A 24,274-nucleotide genomic window follows, 5' to 3' on the forward strand; every position below is an offset into this window, starting at 1 on the left:
GTTAAGTTTAATAACTTGGATAAAGGGGTTACCGATAGGTTTTCCACTCTAAAAGTTTAGTTCCCCCCCGCCCCTTTAACATAGAAACATAGAAAATAATCTGTAGGTATTCCTTGGGCATCATGAGACTATCTTGTTGCTCCGCAACCTTTTACCCAGTGATTTTAGAATTTATTGACAATCTATGTGGAAATCAATTATTACACTGCAGGTTACAAAACAGTAATTTCCTATAATTTCTTTTTAGAAAATTCTTCTACAAGAAAAGAAAATATTTGCTATTAACTGGAAGGTGTTATTTACATTAGGGATTCTTTTCACTCTTTTTCCTTAGGATGCAAGGAAAGCAAAGAGTCCACATGGACACCTCACAGAATTGTAAGTACACTGCTGGGGTACACAGCCCAGGAGAGGTAGGGAATGAATAGAGATCAGGCTGATGAATGTATTTGTTAAGGTAAGGCTAACTGCTATAATTAATAAACTCTGACATAATAGGAGTCTACTTTTGCTTACATAAAAGTTCTCTGTGGGTGTGCCTGCTAAATAGGTACTTTTTTCCAGTTTGTGATTCAGAGACACAGGCTCCTGTTATCTTGTGGCTCTGGAATTCCCAGGGCCTTGAAGTCCCCTGCATCTAGGCTAAAGAGGAGAGAGTGGAGGTCATTCACCTCTCAACTGTCTTGACCTGGAAATGAAACACATAGTTTCATAGTTTCCACCTGAACTTCATTGTGAGAGCTAGTCAAATGACCCCAATTAGATGCAAGCAGTGGGATGGGGATAGAAAATATGGTTCTTATAGAACAGCTACTTCCCCAAAACATCTATTTTCTGTAGAAAGGGACAGTTAGCCATCACTGCCAAAATGCAGCGGCAAAGCTGTTGGCCAGAATGTGAACCAGTATTTGCTGGCTCCTTATTTTTTACTTAATCAGTAGTAAGCACATTTTCCTTTTCTTATTTACTCTGAAAAGAGCTAGGTGAGATTCCTTTAAAAAAGCTTCATAGGCTGTTAAGATTGCTATTTAAAAACAGAAAAAAGAAAGGAAGGAAGAATGAAAGAAAGGAAGGGGGAAGAAAGCAAGAAAAAAAGAAAAGAAAGAATAAGAAAGAAAAAAATACCCGTAGTAGCAAGTACAGAAGGCATTGAAAAATATATCATGAGTTATTTCACAAAATGTAGTGGTGGGGAAAAACACAGGTGGGACAAATGCAGGAATAATCTAAATTGAGACAGGTTTACTGTATTTCCACACCATGATTTCTCTCTTGGAGAGCTATCCAAAGCACTTACATACATGGTATTCAGAGTCTGAAATATACACATAATCTTAGACCATATTATCTGGTAATTAACTGAGCACTTGTGCTAATTTATATATATATTTTAAATTTTTCTAGTACTGGTACTCTTGACCTTGGCCCTAATGGTCACAAACCTGACAAAGGCCACATTTATTGATTCAACAAATATCTGTTGAATGTCTACAATGTGTCAGGTACTGTTGTTGGTGCTGAAAATACCCTGGTGAATAAGAATCACACAATCATTGCCCTCATGGAGTTTATGGTCTGGGGGTAAAACAGACATTGAGCAAATAGTTATCCTCAGAAATCAAATGATTTCAATGATAATTAGTGCTATGAAGAAAAAGTACAGGGTCCATGAGAATATATAATGGGGTGTAGTCAGGGAAGAACTTTCTGAGGTGTTGGCACTTAATCTGGGACTTGAAGGATGAGCAGGTTTTGGCTAATAAGTAGCGGTGTTCCAAACAGATGGAAGAGTAAATGTGAAGGACTAGAGGTAGGGAGAAGTGTGACAAGTTAGGAACAAAGAGAAGGCTAGCATGGGAGTAGAGAAGGACGGTAACTAATGCCAGCTGCAGTGCAGAAGGTGGGGGGAGGGGGGTCAGATCATGCAAGGTTTTGTAGGCTAAACTAAGGATGTTTAGCCTAAAAGTGAGGAGGAGCTTCTAGAAGGAGGTAAGCATAGACATCTTATGATTATAGTTGTGTTTTTTAAAAGATTGGGACTAGACATGCCAGACATTAAAACATCATACAGTTATTAAAACAGTATTGGCATATGAATTAAATAGCAACTCAATAGACAGAGGAGAAAGTCCAGCATAAGACCCGAACATATATAGGAAATTTGTATATGGTAAATAAGACTCTTCAAATAAGTAGGGGATAAATGGGTTACTTGTTACCATTTTTGGATAACTAACTCTCTAGAAAAAAATAAAATTGGACTTATACTTCAGAAATTTAAGGACACATAATGAAACCATAAAAGACCCAGAAGAAATCATGGGAGAAGTATAAAAATAATATCATGTGTGAAGAATGCCTTTTCTGTGTAGGTTTGAAAATCTAGATATCATGACAATAATGGTTGGTTGGCCTAGGCCATGAAGAGATGGCAGTGAATGAGTTCAAAGCATATTTTGGAGGTGGAATCAGCAGGAACAGTTGATTATTGAATAGGAGGAATAGGGGTGGTGGTGACAGAGGGAGAGAGTAGGAAGATGACGAGGATGACTTAATGACTTCCAAATTTATAGTCTGAGAGAATCCAGTGGGTGGTAGCACTGCATACTGAGATGGAGAAGTCGGGAGGAGGGGATGTTGGAGGCATGATTAAAAAAATATTTAACTTTGGATTAAAACATTTTGTGCTTCAAAGTATACTATCAAGAAAGTGAAAAGACAACATAGAAAATGTTTGCAAATCATATCTCTGATAAGGGACTTGTATCCAGAATATATAAAGAGCTTCTACAACTCAGTAATAACAAGACAAATAAACCAATTAAAAAATGGACAAAGAATTTGAATAGAGATTTCTCTAAAGAAGATATATGAATAGCAAATAAGAATGCAACAAGGTGCTCAACATCATTAGTTATTAGGAAAATGCAAACCAAACAATAATGAGATACACTAGGATGGCTATAATAAAAAAGATAATAATAATTGTCAGCAAGGACGTGGAGAAATTGGAACTCTCATGTATTGCTAGTGGGACTATAAAATGGTGTCTGCACTTCGGAAAACAGTTTGGCAGTTTCTCAATGTGTTAAGCATAGAGTTCATCCCTCGGTATTCACTCAAGAGAAATGAAAACATATGGCAACACAAAGACTTATACACGAATGTTCATAGCAGCATTGGAATAACCTAACAGTGAAAACAACCCAAATGTCCATGAACTGACAAATGGATAAACAAAATATGATATGTCCATACAATTGAATATTTGGCAATAAAATGAAATGAAGTACTTATACAAACTACAACAGGATAATCCTCAAAACATTATGTGAAGTGAAAAAAGTCAGTCACAAAGACCACATATTGAATATCACATATATGAAATGTCCAGAATAGGCAAGTCTATAGAAACAGAAAGTAGATTAGTGATTTCCTAGGGCTGGGAGGTGGAGGGGCAATGGGGAGCATGTGGAGTGAGTGCTAATGGTTTCAGGTTTTCATTTTGGGGTAATGAAAATGTTTACAATTATAGGGATGATTGCAGAACTCTGTAAATATATGAAAAACCACTGCTTTGTAAATTTTAAACAGGTGAACTTTTGGGTTTGTAAATTGTATCTCAATAAAGCCCTTAAAATTCAGCTTGGGACACAGCAACTTTCCTAAATATACCTAAGAGTTCTCCTAACGAATTCTATTCTGGCGTACTGGGAGTGAATGAGTGAGCAGATTCTGGGGAATGTCAGAAGCCTCAGCGTTTGGGAATGAACAGGGCGGGAAGTAAAACGTTTTCTGAGAGCGTCTTATTTTCTTCCTCTAGTCTCCCTGAGCAAGGCCACACCCTCTTCCCTCGTATCCTAGCAACCAGCTTCCTACTCTTGCTCTTCCGCAGGGCTCACTCTTTTTCGTCACTTCCGCTCCGCGACAGGAAGTGAGGTCAGACTGGCGGCTTTCTCGGTAGTTTGGCGTTTGCTGTACCTGCAGCGACTGAAGAAGTAATGTTTTTCTGGGACTGTCGGTCTTCACTCTTCTCCCGAGCTCCACCTCCCGCCAGGTGGTGAGGCCCTCAAGTAGGGCGCCGAAGGGTTTAGCGAGCCGCGCGAAAGGAAGACGAGGCCCAGGGACGTGTGGCTCCCAGGGCAGGACAGGGTAGGGGGCTGGAGGGGCCAACTCTCTGGGTACCTGTGGAATATCTTCAGTGTGACTTTGTCTGTTGCAGCCCCAAGAGCGTTCCCAATTCTCCGCGGACCACTGGGACTCCTGGAGATTGGGACTTTTCTGCGCCCCTCCCCCAACACTCACCTCCTGCAGTTGAAGGAAGACTCCTGTACAGACACCTTCCCAGCTGCTTCCCTCCCCACCGTGAAGTGGCTTGCTATGACCTCATTGTGAGCTACTGAGCGATTTTTGACACTTTCCAGAGGCCTAGGGTAAATGTTTATGTGTGCGCAAGGCCGTGTGTACATGTGTGGCTTTTATTTCCTGCAAAACCTGAGGTAGCAGGACCCTGGGCTGCATTTGGCAAGTGTGTATTTTGGCTTACTTCTCTTTAACATCTCTGAAAAGGTTTCTTCCTATGGTTGTTGCAGACCGGAGAATTTTGCGTCTCTTTAGCTGGGTGGGAGGTCACACTGGAATTAGGCTGGAAGGGCAGGAGATAACTGAGTTTTTGAATCTTAGCCAGACTTTTTTCAGGAATTGAATGACCTATTTGTATTAGGTGATTCTTAGTCAGTGTTAAGTTTTTAATGTGTCTGTTTCTTTTTCTTTTTCTTTTTTTTTTTTTTGAGACAGAGTCTCACTCTGTTGCCCGGGCTAGAGTGCCCTGGCGTCAGCCTAGCTCACAGCAACCTCAAACTCCTTGGCTCAAGCGATCCTACTGCCTCAGCCTCCCGAGTAGCTGGGACTACAGGCATGTGCCACCATGCCTGGCTGATTTTTTCTATGTATATTTTTAGTTGTCCAGCTAATTTCTTTCTATTTTTAGTAGAGACGGGGGTCTTGCTCCTGCTCAGGCTGGTCTCGAACTCCTGACCTTGAGCGATCCTCTGGCCTCAGCCTCCCAGAGTGCTAGGATTACAGGCGTGAGCCACCACGCCCAGCCTGTGCGTCTGTTTCTTATCTCCAAAAAAGCTACAGGTTCTTGGACAGAGACTGTCACATGGTACCATTGTAACTCTCATAGCCACAAGCACAGTACTGAACATACACTAAAGGCTCATTAATATTTTGAATTTAAATATCAGGAAGCACACGTTCTAACATTTTTGGCTAAATGTTTAAGGAGCCTATTTAAATATAGTTAAGGTCTTGTAAAGGATGATGGGAAATAACACGATCTTTTTGGATAAAATAACAAGATCTTCTTAGATAAAATAACAGTCTTTTTAGATAAATGTGTATGAAATTTAGAGGCTGCCCAGAAGGCTGGGTACAACGCTCTCAGTGGAAGAGAAATAAGGTGCATCTTTTTGGAAGAGACCAAATAATGGTTTTACATTGCATCTTTGTTTATTGTCTTTTTTCTCTTTTTTAAATAGGTGTTATATCCTAACTTACTGACCTAGAGGTACTAGCCATTATGGGAAATCAGCTCGCTGGTATTGCTCCTTCCCAGATCCTTTCTGTGGAGAGTTATTTCTCAGACATTCATGACTTTGAATATGATAAAAGCCTGGGGAGTACTCGGTTTTTTAAGGTTGCTCGAGCAAAGCACAGAGAAGGCCTGGTGGTTGTCAAGGTCTTTGCAATTCAGGACCCTACTTTGCCTTTAACTAGCTATAAACAAGAGCTGGAGGAACTGAAAATTAGGCTTCACTCTGCACAGAACTGTCTGCCTTTCCAGAAAGCAGCAGAAAAAGCCTCTGAGAAAGCAGCTATGCTCTTTAGGCAATATGTGCGAGACAACCTCTATGATCGCATCAGCACCCGTCCGTTTTTAAATAACATTGAGAAGCGCTGGATTGCTTTCCAGATTCTGACAGCTGTGGACCAAGCACACAAATCTGGAGTTCGTCACGGGGACATCAAGACTGAGAATGTGATGGTCACCAGTTGGAACTGGGTTCTTCTAACTGATTTTGCAAGTTTTAAACCCACTTATCTTCCAGAGGACAACCCAGCAGATTTCAACTATTTCTTTGACACTTCAAGGAGGAGAACTTGCTATATTGCTCCTGAACGCTTTGTTGATGGTGGGATGTTTACCACTGAGTTAGAATATATGAGAGATCCTTCTACTCCACTTGTAGACTTAAATAGCAATCAGAGAACAAGAGGAGAGTTGAAGAGAGCAATGGACATCTTTTCAGCAGGTATTTGAGTTGGTCAGATTTGCTGAGGGGGAATGTATTTATATTTTAACTGTCAAACATAGAAATGTAGCTTTTTTTAAAGTCACCAGATGTTGAAAAATTAGTTTCTTGGTATGTCCTCATACACTATTTCAGATAGATGCAGCATTCCTACATTGGACATGTTTAAGTGCCTAGAAAATGCAAAGAGCAGTTTTTTCACTCAAACATTTAAAAATACTTGAATACTTACTTCTATCGTATGTGTCAGGCACTGTCCTAAGTGCTAGCAACATAGATGGATAATATATGTCCCTCTTTTTGAGATGCTTCCACTTTACTGTGACGATAGGTACTGAAAAAGGACATATCAGTATAGTGTTGTTTGCTCTGGTGGTGATAAGCATAGAGTGCTACTGTAGGGAAACATAGATACTTAATCTCCATGATGATGATTAGTTGAGAGGCTGGATCAGAAAAGGCCTCTTTTTTAGAAGGATGACGTTTAAGTTGAAACCTTCAAGATGATTGGGAGTTAACTTTGGTAGTGTAGTTTGTTTCAGGCAGGGAGTGTTGCTTATACAAAGGCTTGAAGACCAGAGCATAATGCACTTATGTGTTAGACCAGTCCCCAACCTTTTTGGCATCAGGGACCCGTTTCATGGAAGATGATTTTTCCATTGACCCAACGGAGGGCGGGGCAGGGGAGTGTTGCGGGGGATAGTTTTGGGATGATTCAAATGCACATTTATTGTGCACTTGAGTTCTATCATTATTACATTGTAGTATGTAATCAAATAATTATACAACTTATTATAATGCAGAATCAGTGGGAGCCCTGAGCTTGTTTTCCTGCAACTACATGGGCTCATCTGGGGGTGGTGGGAGACAGTGAGTGATCTGACAGGAGGTAGAGCTCAGGCAGCGATGCGAGCAGTGGGGAGTGGCTGTAAATACAGATGAAGCTTCACTTGCTTGCCCTGTGTTCACCTCTTGCTGTGTGGCTCAGTTCCTAACAGGCCACAGACCTTTACTGCTCCACGGCCCAGGGGTTGGGGACCGCAGTATTTGGGCACTTCAAGTAGTTTAGTATATATGGAGTAAGCAAGGCCCAGATCAAAAAGGGTCTGGCCTAACTGTAACATGGAGAGTGGATTGCAGGGGCTCTATACTGGAGATAGGAAAACAAGTAAGGAGAAAACTGCCACAATTCAGGTAAGAAATGATTATGGCTGGCTTAAGGTTGTGGCAGAGTTGGAAGGAGTTGAGAGAAGTGGTAATGCTTAAGAGATAATTAGATAGAATTGTTAGGACTTGGTGATTGTAATTGATTGGTAGATCAGGTCATGAACACTCCCCGCCCCACCTCCGCATTCTGCTATACTCAGGTCCTCTCTCTTTCCCCCCATTTACTTATTTATTGTTGGCATGGACTCATTAATGCCTATTTTTTTCAGTTGCATATATTCATTGCTGTACTTAATTATTTTATTTTTTTTATCAGTGCCACCATCAATGTACTTAATTATTATTTTGGTGCACCAATAATCTCAGATTTGGCTAGAGAGAGCCCCTTCAGACTGACTCCTGTGTCCTTATGACAATCCTCATCATTTTTTTTTTTTTTTTTAAAGCATTTCCTTACTTTCTGTCATAAGATACTGTACTTACCCAGCCGCAGTCCTGGAACCATCCATTTCTTCAAGAAGCCCTAGTTCTTTTAGTGTGTAATGAATGATATTAGAAGTGGCCATCTAGGGCTCATTGCTATTAGGGTGTCTTTGTTAATTGGCTGTTACAAGTAGATAGAGCTAGGCAATATGTATATGTGTGTTTGTTTTTGTGTGATACACACACAGATTTACATACCCACATACATGCTTACATATACACATGCACATATACTTGTGTGTACATATGCGTATGCATATTTCAAAGTCATAAGTTCACACTGATACTTCTAATTCCAGTCTTTCCAGTCTGTTCCCACAGAGGTTTTTTTTTGTTTTGTTTTGTTTTGCTTTTCTCTACTATTTATAGGTTCTTTCTTTCACAGCGAGCACTCAGGCTTTCAACATTATCAACACATTTGCTCAATCCTATAATGGTTTCAGCATTGCTTCACCTAGATTGCTACAATAAACATCTATAATACTAAAAAGAGGTCAGGATTTGTTTGCAGTCTCCTTTCCACCTAGGAATGAGGGTATGTAGTCAGATATTGTGTTCATAAATCATATAGATTAGTTTGTTCTTTCATTTTTGCCCTCTTCAGTTGTGGTTATGGTATTCAGTTGAAATATGTTTAGGTTCACTTATTTTAGGTTTCAACTTATTTTTCTTCTCATACTTATGATTTAATATTTTGAATGGGAAGAATGTTAGCATGCTTTTCAAAGTTAAAACTACGTTAACTCCCTTCTACCCCATTACCCTCAACCTTCATGTGTAACAAACTTTATTGTTTTCTGACTTATTCTTCTTGGGTTTCTTTTTGTAAAGACAAGGAAGAAAAAATACACATGCATGCACACATGTACATACATATGTATGTGTGTATACACATAATACATGCATATTTTAAAATTTTCCCACTTACACAAAAGATAGCATACTATATATGCTTTTTTTTTTTTTTTTTTGAGACAGGGTCTCACTGTGTCACCTCAGCTAGAGTGCAGTGGTGACATCATGGCTCACTACAACCTCAAACTCCTGGGCTCAAATGATTCTTCTGCCTCAGCCTCCCGAGTAGCTAGGACTATAGGCTCGTGCCACCACGCCCAGCTAATTTTTCTATTTTTTGTAGAGACAGGGTCTTGCTCTTGCTCAGGCTGGTCTCGAACTCCTGACCTCAAGTGATCCTCCCACCTCAGCCTCCTAGAGTACTAGGATTACTGGCGTGAGCCACTGTGACCGGCCTATACGTGCTTTTTTAAAAAAAATTTCATGTCAGGTGAGATGTCTCATTCTTGTAATCCTAGCACTTTGGGAGGCCGAGGTGGGAGGATTACTTGAGGCCAGGAGTTCAAGACCAATCTGAGCAACGTAGCAAGACCTGGTCTTTGCAAAAAAAAAAAAAAAAAAAATTTTAAGAAATTAGCTGGGTGTGGTGGTGTGTGCCTGTGGCCCAGCTACTTGGGAGGTTGAAGCAGGAGGATTGCTTGGCCCCAGGAGTTTGAGATTGCAGTGAGCTATAATGATGCCACTGTACTGCAGCCCAGGCAACAGTGTGAGACCCTGTCTCAAAAAAAAAAAAAAATATATATATATATATATACACACATATATACACACACATATATATTCAACTTTATTGAGATAGAGTTTACATACTATGAAATATACCTTTTTATACAGTTCAGTGATTAACTGATTCACAGAGTTGTGCAACCATCATCACTAATTCCAGAACATCTTCATCACTCTAAAAAGAAAACCATTAGTACTCAGTCCCCATCCCCTTTCCCCGCAACCCTTAGGAATCGCTAAATCTGTCTCTGGGGATTTGAAATAGTCTGGATATTTCATATAAATGCAGTAATACAGTGTGTGGCCTTTTGTGACTGGCTTCTTTCACTTAGCATAATGTTTTCAAGGCTCATCCATGGATGAGCCTTGAAATAATTAATAATTAATACTTAATTTCTTTTATGGCCAAATGTTTCATTATATGGATATACTCCATTTTGTTTATCCAATCATCAGTTGAGGGACGTTGTGGTTTCTACTTTTTGGCTATTCAGAAGTATGCTACTGTGAACATTCATGTATAGATTTTTGTGTGGACATATGTTTCAGTGTCTTGGAATGTACCTCTGGTAACTCATGTTTAGCATTTTGAAGAATTGCCAAACTATTTTTCGAAGTAGGCAGGATTCCTACCAGCAATGTATGAGAGCTCCAATTCCTCCTTATCCTCATTGACACTTGTTATTATCTTTTTAATTATAGCAGTCCTAATGGGTGTGAAGTGGTATTTCATTGTGGTTTCAATTTGCATTTCCCTAATGGCTAATGATGAGCATCTTTTCATGTGCTTACTGTAAATTCACATACAGTTAGGCGCTGCATAAAGATATCATGGTGAATGACAGATATATGACTGTGGTCTCATGAGATTATAATGGAGCTGAAAAATTCCTGTCACCTAGTGATGTCTTGATGATCTTGACCTTGTGTAGTCCTAGGCTAATGTGTATTTTTGTGTCTTAGTTTTTAACAAGAAAGTTTTATAGAGTAAAAAAAATAAATTTTATGTTTTTTTTTGTATTTTGAGACAGGGTCTTGCTCTTTTGCCTAGGTTAGAGTGCAGTGGTGCAATCATAGCTCTCTGCAACCTTGAATTCCTGGGCTCAAGTGATCCTTCTGTCTCAACTGCCCACGCACCTGGGACTACAGGCATGCAACACCACACTTGGCTTATTTTTAAAAATATTTTTAGAATCATGGTCTCTTTGTGTTGCCCAGACTGGTCTTAAACTCCTCGCCTCAAGTGATCCTCCTGCCTCAGCTTCCTGAGTTGCTGGGATTACAGGTGTAAGCCACTGCACCTGGCAAAAAATGGAAAAGATTTTTTTTAAATATTAAAAAAGTTTATGAGTACCTATATAAAGAAAAATATTTTTGTATAGATGTACAATGTGTTTGTGTTTTAAGATATGTGTTACGTTACTACAAATGAGTCAAAAAGTTAAAGAGCTGAGTGCTGTGGCTCATGCCTGTAATCCCAACCACTTGGGAGGCTGAGGCAAGAGGATCGGTTAAGGCCAGGAGTTTGAGACCAGCCTGGGCAACACAGTGAGACCCCATCTCTAAAAAAAAAAAAAAAAAAAAATTAGCCAGATCACTGGAGCCAAGGAGTTTGAGGCTACAGTGAGCTATGGTCATGCCACTGCACTCCAGCCTGGGCAACAGAGTGAAAGAGACCTTATCTCTTAAAAAAACAAAAACAAAAAATTCAAAAGTTTATAAAGTAAAAATGTTATATGGTAAGCTAAGGTTAATTTACTATTGAAGAAAGAAAAATATTTTCTTGATAAATTTAATGTAGCTTAAGTGTACAATGTAAACAAGTCTACAGGACTATATAGTGATGTCCTAGGCCTTCACATTCACTCACTACTCACTCATTGACTCACCCAGAGCAACTTCCAGTCCTACAGGATCCATTCATGGTAAGTGTAGGATTACCATTTTTTAATCTTTTATACAATATATATATTTTTTTATTTCAGCTTATTATGGGGGTACAAAAGTTCAGGTTACATACATTGCCCATGTACTGCCTGTCCCCCCAAGTCAGAGCTCCAGGCGTGTCCATTCCCCAGACAGTGCGCATTGCACTCATCATGTAGGTATACACCCATCCCCTCCTCGCACCCCCCCCTCCCCAAGTCAGCACCATCAAGCGTGACCATTCCCCATACGGTGCGCAACGCACTCATCATGTAGGCATATACCCATCCCCTCCCCCCAGTCTGATATCCGATTGGTATCACTCTCAAATGTGCATTTAGGTGATGATCAGGGAAACCAATTTTCTGGTGAGTACATGTGATGCTTGTTTTTCCATTCTTGGGATACTTCACTTAATATAATGGGTTCCAACTCTCCAGGAGAACCAAAGAGATGTCGTATCACTGTTATTTCTTATAGCTGAGTAATACTCCATGGTATACATAGACCATAATTTACTAATCCAATCATGAATTGACGGGCATTTGGGTTGTTTCCACATCTTTGCGATTGTGAATTGTGCTGCTGTAAACATTCGGGTACAGGTGTCTTTGTCATAGAATGACTTATGTTCCTTTGGGTAGATGCCCAATAATGGGATTGCTGGATCGAATGGTAGGTCTATTTGAATCTGTTTAAGGTATCTCCATAATGCTTTCCACAGGGGTTGCACTAGTTTGCAGTCCCACCAGCAGTGTATGAGGGTTCCTGTCTCTCCACATCCACACCAACATGTGTTGTTTTGGGACTTTTTGATAAAGGCCATTCTCACTGGGGTTAAGTGATATCTCATTGTGGTTTTGATTTGCATTTCTCTGATGATTAGGGATGTTGAGCATTTTTTCATATGTGGAAAATCAGCAAGAAAAAATCAAACAACCGTATCAAAAAGTGAGCAAATGACATGAATAGAAATTTTTCAAAAGAAGATATAAGAATGGCTAATCTTTTATACAATGTTTTTACTGTACCTTTTCTGTTTAGATATACAACTACTTAACATTGTGTTACAGTTGCCTACAGTGGATCAGTATAGTAACATGCTGTAAAGGTTTGTGGCCTAGGAGCTACAATAATGAAATTCCTAATGACACGTTTCTCAGAATGTATCTCTGTTGTTAAGTGACTCATGACTGTATTTTCTTTGGGGAAATATCTATTCAGATTCTTTGTTCTTTTTTAGATTTTTTTTCTTTTTATTATTGATATGTAGGAGTTCTTTTATGTATTCTGGATATAAGTCCCTTATCAGAGACATAATTTGCAAATATTTTTTTCTCATTCTGTGTTTTCTTTTTTATTTTGTTGATTGCTGCAACCATTAGTACAATGTGGAATAGTAGTAATATCTTCGTTTCTGATCTTAGGGGGAAAGCATTCAGTTTTTTACCATTAAGTATAACATTAGCTGTGGGATTTTCATAGATGCCCTTTATCTGTTGAGTGCTTTTATCATGAAAGTATTGAATTTTATAGATGTGTTTTCTGTGTCCGTTGAGATGATCATGTGTTTCCTCTCTCATTAATTTAATATAGTGTATTCATTGATTGATTTTCATATATAGAGCTTTCTTGCATTTCTGGAATAAATCTCACTTGGTCGTGGTATATAATCCTGGATCCAGTTAGGTAATATTTTTTGAGGATTTTTGTGTCTATACTTATCAGGGATATTGATCTGTAGTTTTTTTGTGATGTCTTTGTCTGATTTGCTATCAGGGTAATATTTGCTTCATAGAATGAGATGGGGAGTCTTCCCTCCTTTTCTGTTTTATGGGGGGAGGGACAGGGAGAAGAGTTTGTGAATAATGAGTGTTTAGTCTTTTAATGTTTGGTAGAATTCACCTGTTAAGCCATCTGGGCTTGCACTTTTTGGGAAATTTTTCATTACTAATTCAAGCTATTATAGGTTTATTCAGATTTTCCATTCTTTTTTTAAAGGCAATTTTGGTAATTTGTATTTCTAGGAATCTGTTTCATTTAGTTTATCCCATTTGTTGTCATACAGTGGTTCAGAGAATTCTCTTATAATTCTTTTCATTCCTGTAAGGTTGGAATGAAATAGTGTCCCCTCACTATAACTGATTTTAGTAATTTGACTTGCCTGTCCTCTTAGTAAAGGTTTGTCAATTTTATTGATTTTTTTCAAAGCATGAACTTTGGATTTTGTTGATAGCTTCTATTGTGTTTTTATTCTCTATTTCGTTAATTTCTGCTCTAATTTTATTTTTCCCATCCTTCTGCTTGCTTTGGTTTTAGTTTGCTTATCTTTTTCTTGTGTCTTAAGGTGGTTGTTTTGAGCTCTTCTTTTTTAACATAGGTGTTTATAACTATACATTTTCTCCAAACACTGCTTTAGTTGCATTCCATAAGTTTTTGTATGTTGTGCTTTCATTTTCATTTCAACTATTTTTTAAATTTCCCTTTGATCCATTAGTTATTTAGGAGTGTCTTGTTTAATTTCTATATATTTGTGAATTTTTTAAAATTTCCTTTGTTAATTATTTCTCTTTCATTCCACTGTTGTTTGAAGAGCATAGTTTGTATGATCTCAGTTTTTTAAAACTTAATGAGGCTTGTTTTATGGCCCAGCATAGGTCTAATCTGGAGAGTGTTCCATGAGCACTTGAGAATAATTTGTTATTTTGCTATTGTTGGGTGGAGTGTTCTGTTGATGTCTGTTAGATACAGTTGGTTTGTAGTGTTGTTCAGGTCTTCTATTTCCTTGTTGCTTATGGTGTTTTTAATAGCTGTTCTTTGAAGTTCCTTAAGATTTGTCACTATGTAGATAGAAATTAACAAATTTATTGAGTGTTTGTTAGGTGTTAGGAACGTAGTTGCTGGGATTTTTCAATGAACAAAATAGAGAAAAATCCCTTCCTCATGGAGTTTGCATTCTAGTGGCCATATAGACAATAAAGAAACAAATACAGATCATCTCCAAATTTATTTCGTGATTTTTCAGCTTTACCATGGTACAAAAGCAATACACATTCAGGAAAAACTGTACTTTGGAGTACCTATACAACCAGTCTGCTTTTCACTTTCAGTACAGTATTCAATAAATTACATGATATGTTCAACACTTTATTATAAAATAGGCTTTGTGTTAGTTGATTTTGACAAACTGTAGGCTAATGTAAGTGTTCTGAGCATGTTTAAGGTAGGCTAGGCTAAGCTATGAAGTTAGATAGGTTAGGTTCATTAAATGCATTTTCTGTTTAAGATATTTTCAGCTTATGATTGGTTTATCAAGATGTAACCCATCATAAGTTGAAGAGAATCTGTATATAAAATGTAATTATGGAAGTTGGTGCTGTGGGGGAAAAACAGTAGGGAAAGGAAAAAGAGAAAAGGGAATGTGCACGTAAACATTTGAGCATTTAAAGATCTGAAGGAGGTGGAAATAAGCCACATGGGGAATAACATTCTAAGCAGAGAGACCAGCAAGTGCCAAGGCTGTGAGGTGAGGTTATTTAAGGATCTCCTTAAGACTTGTTACATGCAAGTCACATAATGACTCAGTGAAATTGCTTTGTCCCTTTGGGAATGTAGATACTTTTTTTATTTCTGGTTTGAAAATTATGTAAGTGCAAAATGATAGTTATTCCACTTTCCCTCTCTGATCTTACAGCCACACTTCTTAGCCCTTTGCATTTTATGTTTGCTTACTGGTTTATTTACTGTCTTCCTTCTTAGAAAGAAAGCTTCATGAGGGCAGGGATTTTATCTGCTTTATGTACTGCTTACTGGTGCCTACTGTATGGTACACTCTTTATAACTTTTTGTTTCATGATGAATAAATGAATTGACAAATGTGACTTCTTAGTAGTTATGAACTTAGTGTCTATAAATCCATACTTTATAGAACTAGGAAATAATTTTATTTAATTTTTTTAAGAGGGAGAAAAATTGAGTCAACCTTTTTTTTGACTTTATACTTTAGAAACTGATGTTCGGGTAATAGACATTTTCCCTGTGTGCTTGATAGTAGTTGTATGTTGCATTGAAATTTTTAATTTACTTTGGGGTTTTGCATTTTGGGTTTTATGAATTCTCTGAATTCTTGATCTATATTGCATGATATGTTGCATCTCCTTTCTAATGTAATTATATCTGCTATTTTCCAGGTTGTGTGATAGCTGAGCTTTTTACAGAAGGTGTACCATTGTTTGATCTCTCTCAACTGTTGGCTTATAGAAATGGACATTTTTTCCCTGAACAAGTGCTAAGTAAAATTGAAGATCGTAGTATCAGAGAACTGGTAACTATGTTACAAATATTAGCCATAAAATTTTAAATTGGATTATGTTTCCACTTTAGTCAGCTTTCTGGAATGTTATGAATTTGAAACAAAGCAGTAAAGCACCATAAACTAATACAAACAGCCTATTGTTATTTTGTTAGGGAGAAATGTACTATTTTTTCCTCTTCCTCAGTCACAGGACTCATTTGACTTAAAAAAAATCTGTCTGTTAAAGACAGATTTCTTTCCCATTAAAATCTTCAGCTCTGCTTTGGACAGATTTGGAAGGTAGGTAAGGAAGTGCCTGGGGGTTGGAGAGGTTATCCTGGATAGAGTTTGCTAATAAGAAATAAAGAAGACAGACGCCTAAAACGAAGGAGATGAGAAACATCAACTTAAATGTAATACAGCAATATAGGGGCATTTCATGTAGAAGTATATGTCTTTATATACCTCCCTTGATACAGACTGAAGGCTGGAAAGGAAGCTATAGAGTCCCATGTTAGTGTAGCAGAACAGGTGTGAGGAATTCTATGGGGGGAGGTCACCTAAGCCATATATCTACATTACTGTTTGAGGGCATCTTTTTTAAGTCAGTCATATGGTAACTGATGCTTGTAATGATGACTCTGAGCCATAGAAAAGATTATGGTGTATTCAGAATATTGTTTAAGAAGGTAGGGAAATATATAATATGTTTTAATTTCTCTTAAAAATGGCAAATGTTAAAAAATAAGATGCTTCAGAGGAAGCCAGTTTAGCTCATGTCTAGTGAACAGTGCACTGGATTAAGAGTTGGCATAGCTAATGTTCTGTCTTTGGGTACAGCACTTATTTGTTAGGTTACTTTGGCTAAGTAATTTTGTGTCTGTTTAGGCCTGCATTTTCTTAACTGTGAAAGGACTGAATCTGTTTCATATTTAAGGGTTAATGCAAATCTAAAAGTAATTCTACTAGTTCACTTTTCCTTGTAGTACATTTGATTCCCACAAGTTCAGTGCTAGGTTCTTATTTTTGAATATTAAACAAAAAGCTCAAACAGATAGGTACATTTTTTTTTTTTTTTTTTTGAGACAGAGTCTTGCTTTGTTGCCTGGGCTAGAGTGAGTGCCGTGGCGTCAGCCTAGCTCACAGCAACCTCAAACTCCTGGGCTTAAGCAATCCTACTGCCTCAGCCTCCCGAGTAGCTGGGACTACAGGCATGTGCCACCATGCCCGGCTAATTTTTTCTATATATATTTTAGTTGGCCAGATAATTTCTTTCTATTTTTAGTAGAGACGGGGTCTCGCTCTTGCTCAGGCTGGTCTCGAACTCCTGACCTTGAGCTATCCACCCGCCTCGGCCTCCCAGAGTGCTAGGATTACAGGCGTGAGCCACCGCGCCCGGCCCAGCTAGGTACATTTTTATGATATTTTATATATTTAAATAATGACTGATACACTATGAGTGTCCAGGAAAGATTGAAATATGTTTTGTATATTTAAAAAAATATTTCCCTATGACACTAGAAAACACAGGATACATTGAAATTAGATATATCATTTTTAGTGTTTGCAGAATTTAACATCTTTTTTTGCATTGCTTTAAAAACTTAAAGCTACTGATTTCCCTTTTAACTAGATCCTAGAGTTACACTTAAACCATGTGTTACTTTGGACTTGTGGCAGTAAGGTTCTAAACTATAACTCTTAACCTGGGATATGTAGATGGATTTCAGGAGTTTTGTGATTCCTTCCAGAATTGTTTGTAATTTTGTATGCAGAATTGGTTTGTATACATTTTTCTCTGGAGGAGATCCATTGTTTTCCTTAGATTCTCAGTGGTATTTTTTGCTCAGAAAAGTTTATGAGAATCTTTGAGTTATGGGCAGCAATATATTATTCCCCTGTCTTAATAAATGAGGAATACTGAACCTGGGTATAACCTCTTTATGTGTCAGGGCCATCTGCAATACATTTGTATGTAATTTCTTATTGCTTTCTAAGATGGTGGAGTCACATATCATTTAGTAGTCAGGTTCTAAAAGAAGTTTGTCAGGCAAAGATTGAGAATAGTTAGAATTACCTTGAAAATCCTGTAAATCATGTGTAAATTGCCCTTGTAGCTTTCATCTGGTTTGATTTTCTATTCTCAAATCCATTTTTATTCCTTTTCTTCCCTTGGTATAGGTAACTCAAATGATTCACCGTGAACCAGATAAACGTTTAGAGGCAGAAGATTACTTAAAGCAGCAGCGTGGCAATGCCTTTCCTGAAATATTTTATACTTTCCTTCAGCCGTACATGGCCCAGTTTGCCAAGGAAACATTTCTTTCTGCAGATGAACGTATTCTGGTTATACGGAAGGATTTGGGCAACATTATTCACAATCTCTGTGGACACGATCTGCCAGAAAAAGCAGAAGGCGAGCCTAAGGAAAATGGGCTGGTTATCTTGGTGTCTGTTATTACATCTTGCCTACAGACCCTTAAGTACTGTGATTCCAAACTTGCTGCTTTGGAACTTATTCTCCATTTGTCCCCAAGATTAAGTGTAGAAATCCTTTTGGATCGTATTACTCCATATCTTTTGCATTTCAGCAATGACTCTGTTCCTAGAGTGAGGGCTGAAGCCTTGAGGACGTTGACCAAAGTTCTTGCTCTGGTCAAAGAGGTTCCTCGCAACGATGTCAATATTTATCCGGAATACATTCTGCCAGGCATAGCCCACTTAGCCCAAGATGATGCTACCATTGTTAGACTAGCCTATGCTGGTAAGACTCCAAATATCATAATGGCCACTTTGATATTTTTTAAGTTAGCAACTATAATACTCTTGTTTTTCTGATTTCTTTGGGAATTCCAAGTGTGAACTTTGCTCCTTGTGTATGTTTTAATAATATTTATAGCTCATCTGTTCCTGGGAATCAACTTTTGTGTGTTCCCTCATTTTTGAAATGATCAGAATTATCAGTTGAAAAAGTATATAATACAGAATTTTGTGTTTTTACTGGGAATATTACATTTAAATTGGAATAAGACTAATGTTTATAAGTATGTGCTTCTGATCTAGTGTCTTTAGGCCTTTATAAAGTTTTTCTGAACAAATATACTTGTTTGTCAGTTTTAGGATACAACAGTCTATTACTGTTGAAAAGATTAATTTTTCTGGGTAGTTTGATATTGAAAGAACCCAGCATATTAACTTACTCAATTTTAAGGTCCTTTTTCCAGTTACTATAGTGATTAGGATATGTGGCTTCTTTGTGATAGAGGTGGGTGTGTTATGCACACCTACATGTTTTGCTTGTAATTTTCACTCATAAAATTAAGTGATGCAGATTCATGTTTTTAGTTCCCCAAATTAATTCTGAAAACTTATTTCTGTGTGGAAAGTATCACTGGAACATTTATATAATTCATATAGTTCTGTAATTTGTTTCTGTAATGTAATCTGATGGAAATCAGGGATTCTGTTTTGAAGTCTTTATAAATAGTACATAATATGTATGTGGTGATGATATTGTCACTTTTTTGAAAGAAACTTGCTTAGTTCATTCATTTTATGATTTATCATTATTTTAATGGAACATGTGAAAAATGGTCCTTGCACTCTTGTCTTATCTCTAGGCATATCCACAAAGTGATTGGTGGTTATTAGGTGTTTATTTTCCCCACATATATATTTTTATTTATGCTTATCTCTCTGCCTGTTTGTTTATAGTTTCTGGTTTCCATAACTATATATGCATAAACTTCAGGCCTAGAAATCCAGGATTTCTTGAAGGCACATGAGAGTTTATCGTTTATAACAAAGCATATTTATAACTTACTTGACAAATAACAAATAATTGAACCAGGTAAAATCAAGTGAAATAAAAGTATATAGATTTTAAAAAAAAGCTGTATCTTTCTGTACCAGAATTTTATGACCCTACTTTTTGGTCCGGTGTATATTAATCTGTTCTCAATTGTGTTAAATAGGTACAGTTCTGATGTGTAGGTGCCATAATAACATATTGACATTCATTTACTAATAGCTGTAGCATAAAAATAATAGCTACTATGTATTGAAAAACCTGCTATGTGTCAGGGCATCTGCTGCTCTAGGTTGTTGTAAGGGTTGTAAGATCTTGCCGCTAACCCTTGTAACAACCCTTGAGCAATAGATGCTATATTACCTTCATTTTACTGGTGAGGAAATTTTGGTTAGGCTAAATAACATAACTCAAATGTATCTTGCCTAATTTTCAATTCTCAAAGCGCCTGGTCTAGACCTCAGTTTTGAAGCAATCCTGCTTTTCTTTGGTCTCCTGGGTCTTTATGGTGAGAGTCCACGATAACCCAGGGTCAGTGCCAGCACCTCTCAGTGTCCCTTCTTCATGGCCCCATACATGAAAAAGCAGCTTTTTTTTTTTTAATAGAGCAAGAAGTCTTTTTTGTCTGGCTAAATATTAATATAATTAAAACACATGTCAGTAATCATGAGAGTTTAAAATCAACATTTTTTTTTTCCGTTTACAGTATTCCCTTTTATCTCAGAGATGTTGGTATAGAGTTGTATCTTGTGTAAAGTGAACTTTGAAGTGTGCTGTGGTTCATGGACTTGCATGGGGAAATAAACATAGATCTATTCAGACTTTAGGGGTGTGCAGGAAAGCAAGAGACTTTTCCTGATAAAGATACACTCTTTAAAGTGGGGATAGTCTTCTAGAATTTTGGCTTATTATCAAGGTATGGTGCAGAATTTTTCCATCTTTAAAAGGATGAACAGGCTTTATAGGATATTAATATCTTGCTTACGTAGAGATAAGTTTTTGTTCTGTTCAGAGCAATGTTGAACCTGGCAGGGAAGGAGGGTGAGACTCCCAGAGGAAGAGAATCACTGTATTTTATAGACTCAGAGATGTCGACTACTGTAAGGTGCATTTTGATTTCAGAGATGTTAAAAAGCAAGGAAAAGTTAGTCTTACTTTAAGTTTTAAGGTAGTTCAATTTTGTATTTAGTGCTATTCATTGCTAAGAGAGAAAAGAGTGTAGTTGTAGTTTATGGTCGTATGTTAAGAAGCACAGAAGTGGGAGGCAAGGAAGGATATAGACACAGGAATAAATAAAAATGGAAGGAAGAATAAAGTATGAGCAAAATACAGATATAATTGACAGTAAATATGACAGCAGAAATTAGAAGTAGATATTTTGCAGTGGTGAGGAGTGTCAGTCTTAATATCAGAAGGGGAAAGGAGAAGATAAGGACAACTGCAGAAGTGTGGCAGTCTGACACACTTTGGTCCACTAACTTCAGAGCATCACTTGTAAAGCAATCAACAATGGTTTCTTTTTGAGGTAGCTGTGACTCCTCATTTATGCACGAAGAAACTGAGACTCAGATTGTTTAAACAGCCAGCTAGTAAGTGACAAGGTCGAGATTTGAGCCCAGCTCTGATTGCAAAGCCCAGCTTGATCTGTTATTTTAGGATGAATGTTTCTTTTAGTCTAATAAATATCTCTCACTTGTGAAGGGATTGTTTAAAGTGTAAGTTTCCATAGAAGGATTAAGCTTTTTTTTTTTTTTGCCTCAGTAGATTTGGGTGCTATATTTTGGGTTATTTTTGTATTTTTTTTAAAAAAGGTTATAGTTCATTATTAAAACTAGCAGTTTGGAGATAGTTGTAGATTATGAGATTAGTTAATAATGTCTGATTAGGTTAAGTGCTAAAATGGAAAGTCCTACTTTTCCCCTTAGTTTTATGACTATTACTTGTATAAAGACTTAAGGAGGAAAAGTTATAAGCATCACAAAGATTTTAAGATTGTAATTGTTATAAATTTTCTCCGTTTTTATCTTATAGAAAACATAGCTCTACTGGCAGAAACAGCTCTGAGATTCTTGGAATTAGTACAGCTAAAAAATCTCAATATGGAAAATGACCCCAATAGTGAAGAAATAGATGAAGTTACACATCCAAATGGAAATTATGACACAGGTTGTATAATTTTCTCTTCCAGACTTCTTATTATTTAGAATGAATTGCTAGTGCTAACTCATAAAAACTATCATTTGTAGTTTTCATGTAAAATGAAGGAGTACTAGATTTATAGTAGATAGGAAGAGTCCCTGGGGTCTGATTGTTCTATGTGTCGTACACAGTTATCTAGCTGGAAAATGATAAGCTTGTCACCATAGATATTAAACCCAGTTGTTTTTCAGCCAGAATTGATTTGTATAAATAGTAAAGCTAGCTGAAATATATAATTCTCATAAAAAAATTAGAAACATCATAGCTAAAGAATCTAAACCTTTTCTCCTTATGTGAGCATATTCTGAGTATCTCAATTATAAGTTGTTTTTATTTCATACTATCTGTGATTTACATATCAACCTCCTCCCCCCCTTATCATAAAAGAACAGATGTAATAGTAATCTTATTGTGGTCAGCCTCCCTGTCTTAGGTTTCTTTGCATCTGTATAAATCTTGGCAGGTTTTTGGTTAACGTTGAGTGAAAGGTTTAGAAGTAAAATAACATACTTAATCTGCTCCAAGATGTTTCTAATTGAGAAAAACAAGAGAAATATATTAACAGTTTTTAGATTTTTATGTTAAAAAACAGCTGTAATGGTTGTTACTTGTTAGAATGGCACATTTTTAGATAGCATGTATTATCTAGAGTTGAATACAGTGGAATAATTTTGAACTTGTAGGAGGATATATCAGAAAAGAAATCTTAGTTTTTTTTCATAGAATTACTTGGAAAATAATATTGTTCTACATTCTGTAACCATGTAATTGGAGCTTTTTAGGTAATGAAGTTAAATGTTGGAACTTTTGGAGAGTTAATCTAAAGTTTTTCTTAATGTGAGTACTTAATTTTGCACATTGGACCATTTACCTTTTCCTTTGACAGTAGCTGCACAGTAGCTGGGCAGTAGCCTCTGCCCTCATTTATTTAATTGTTAAACATTAGCTCTGCATCAGGCAATTATGAGCCTGCTGTAATCACAGCACTAGGGATATGGTGGTAAATAAGACAGGAATGATCCATGCTTTTAAGCTTATCTTTTTAAAGGGAAAGACAGATAACTAAGTAAATAAATAAATGAAAAGGGGAGGGTGAAGAAGGAAATAAGGTTAGAGAAGAAGCCAGTGGCTAGGTTGAGGAAAGCCTTGACAGGACTTGCAGGTTATTTTCTGGCTTTCTAAAATATAATAAACTGATATAAAAATTCTTTCTAAAAGTATTGTTCAGTACCATCATATTATACCCTGAACCTGTCTCATATTTTCAAGTCCTGGATTAGGTTGATCTTACTGGGCAATAAGATCTCCTTTCTGGTATTTCCCTATAATTTTCTCCTTGAGCTCAGAAATGGAGCTATTTAATTAGTGAGATAGTAACCATGCTTGTGGCATCTACTTATTGGGATCTTCTTCAGTTTGTATTTTAGTTTCCCATCCTTCAGAGATTTGAATAATGGAAAAACTTAGTGACTAAACACTTTCTTTGGTGGCTTCTGTAATTATTCTGTTGCTCTGAGGAGTAAGAAATAAGATTGGGACTGTATATATGGGGAAATAATTGATCCTGTCTTTCTTTTTTTTGTTGTTGTTTTTTTAAAGAGCTCCAAGCCTTACATGAAATGGTTCAGCAGAAAGTTGTAACTTTGCTAAGTGACCCTGAAAATATTGTAAAACAGACCTTAATGGAAAATGGAATAACACGGCTATGTGTATTCTTTGGACGACAGAAAGCCAACGACGTTTTGCTGTCCCACATGATTACTTTCTTAAATGATAAGAATGATTGGCATCTACGTGGAGCTTTTTTTGATAGTATAGTTGGTATGTTTTTTGTTTGTTTTTAAATTCATCTTTAAGATTTTAAATTATACTCTCAAACAAATACTTCTATGCCATCTGAAGGATAAGTGATGATAATACCAAATTTGATTAATAATTAAATGAGTTCCTAGTATTTCTGTCTGTTTTCATGCTGCTTTTGGATGATGTATTTTAGCTGATCAAGAGGTTGGTTAACCTGTGATATATCCATATGAAGGAATATCATGTAGTTATTAAAAACTGTATTTTAAAAGAAAATGACCTGGGAAAACAGCATGAAATATTGTTAAAGTGGCTGAAGTAGGTTGTAAATCCTTGTAAAGTATGATCCAGTTGTGTAAAGGGAACAGTGACATTATGTTTATAAACAACTGTTTATAAAACAAAAGTGAATGTCTATCACTTTTAGATTCAGAAAATGATGGTTAAAATATAATTATGGTTGAAAATCAATCTAGTTGGAAAGAAAATGAAAACTATAGGCTTTGCTTTATGTAAACTGAAAATTTGGGCAAGAACAGCTTTCCCAAATTGTATTTTATTTGCATGACTCCTATCCCATGACTTTATTATGAGTGGGTTAAGTCACATTCGATACAGGACTTAGTATTTTTCTCTTTTGAATGATAACTGTTCCATTTCCCCCTGAATGCACAGATCTTTTCAATTTTAGATTTG

At 36.9% G+C, this 24,274-nt stretch overlaps 1 protein-coding gene across 2 annotated transcripts in view; it reads left to right on the top strand.

Moving 5' to 3' along the window:
- The first annotated feature begins 3,936 nt into the window (after positions 1–3,936).
- The window catches only part of PIK3R4 (phosphoinositide-3-kinase regulatory subunit 4), a 64,217-nt gene continuing 43,879 nt past the window's right edge, over positions 3,937–24,274 (top strand). Inside the window, exons 1-7 of one of the 2 annotated variants that reach the window (XM_069473254.1) lie at positions 3,949–3,998; positions 4,223–4,433; positions 5,544–6,317; positions 15,665–15,798; positions 17,950–18,532; positions 21,608–21,742; positions 23,375–23,596. In XM_069473254.1, the coding sequence (XP_069329355.1) occupies positions 5,585–6,317; positions 15,665–15,798; positions 17,950–18,532; positions 21,608–21,742; positions 23,375–23,596 (1,807 nt within the window). In that variant the 5' untranslated portion in view covers positions 3,949–3,998; positions 4,223–4,433; positions 5,544–5,584. Of the gene's footprint in view, positions 4,434–5,543; positions 6,318–15,664; positions 15,799–17,949; positions 18,533–21,607; positions 21,743–23,374; positions 23,597–24,274 lie in introns of both variants that reach the window. The other variant, XM_069473253.1, reaches the window with a different exon arrangement.

This window comes from Eulemur rufifrons, chromosome 7 (assembly GCF_041146395.1).
Source record: "Eulemur rufifrons isolate Redbay chromosome 7, OSU_ERuf_1, whole genome shotgun sequence".
Taxonomy (NCBI): Eukaryota; Metazoa; Chordata; class Mammalia; order Primates; family Lemuridae; genus Eulemur; species Eulemur rufifrons.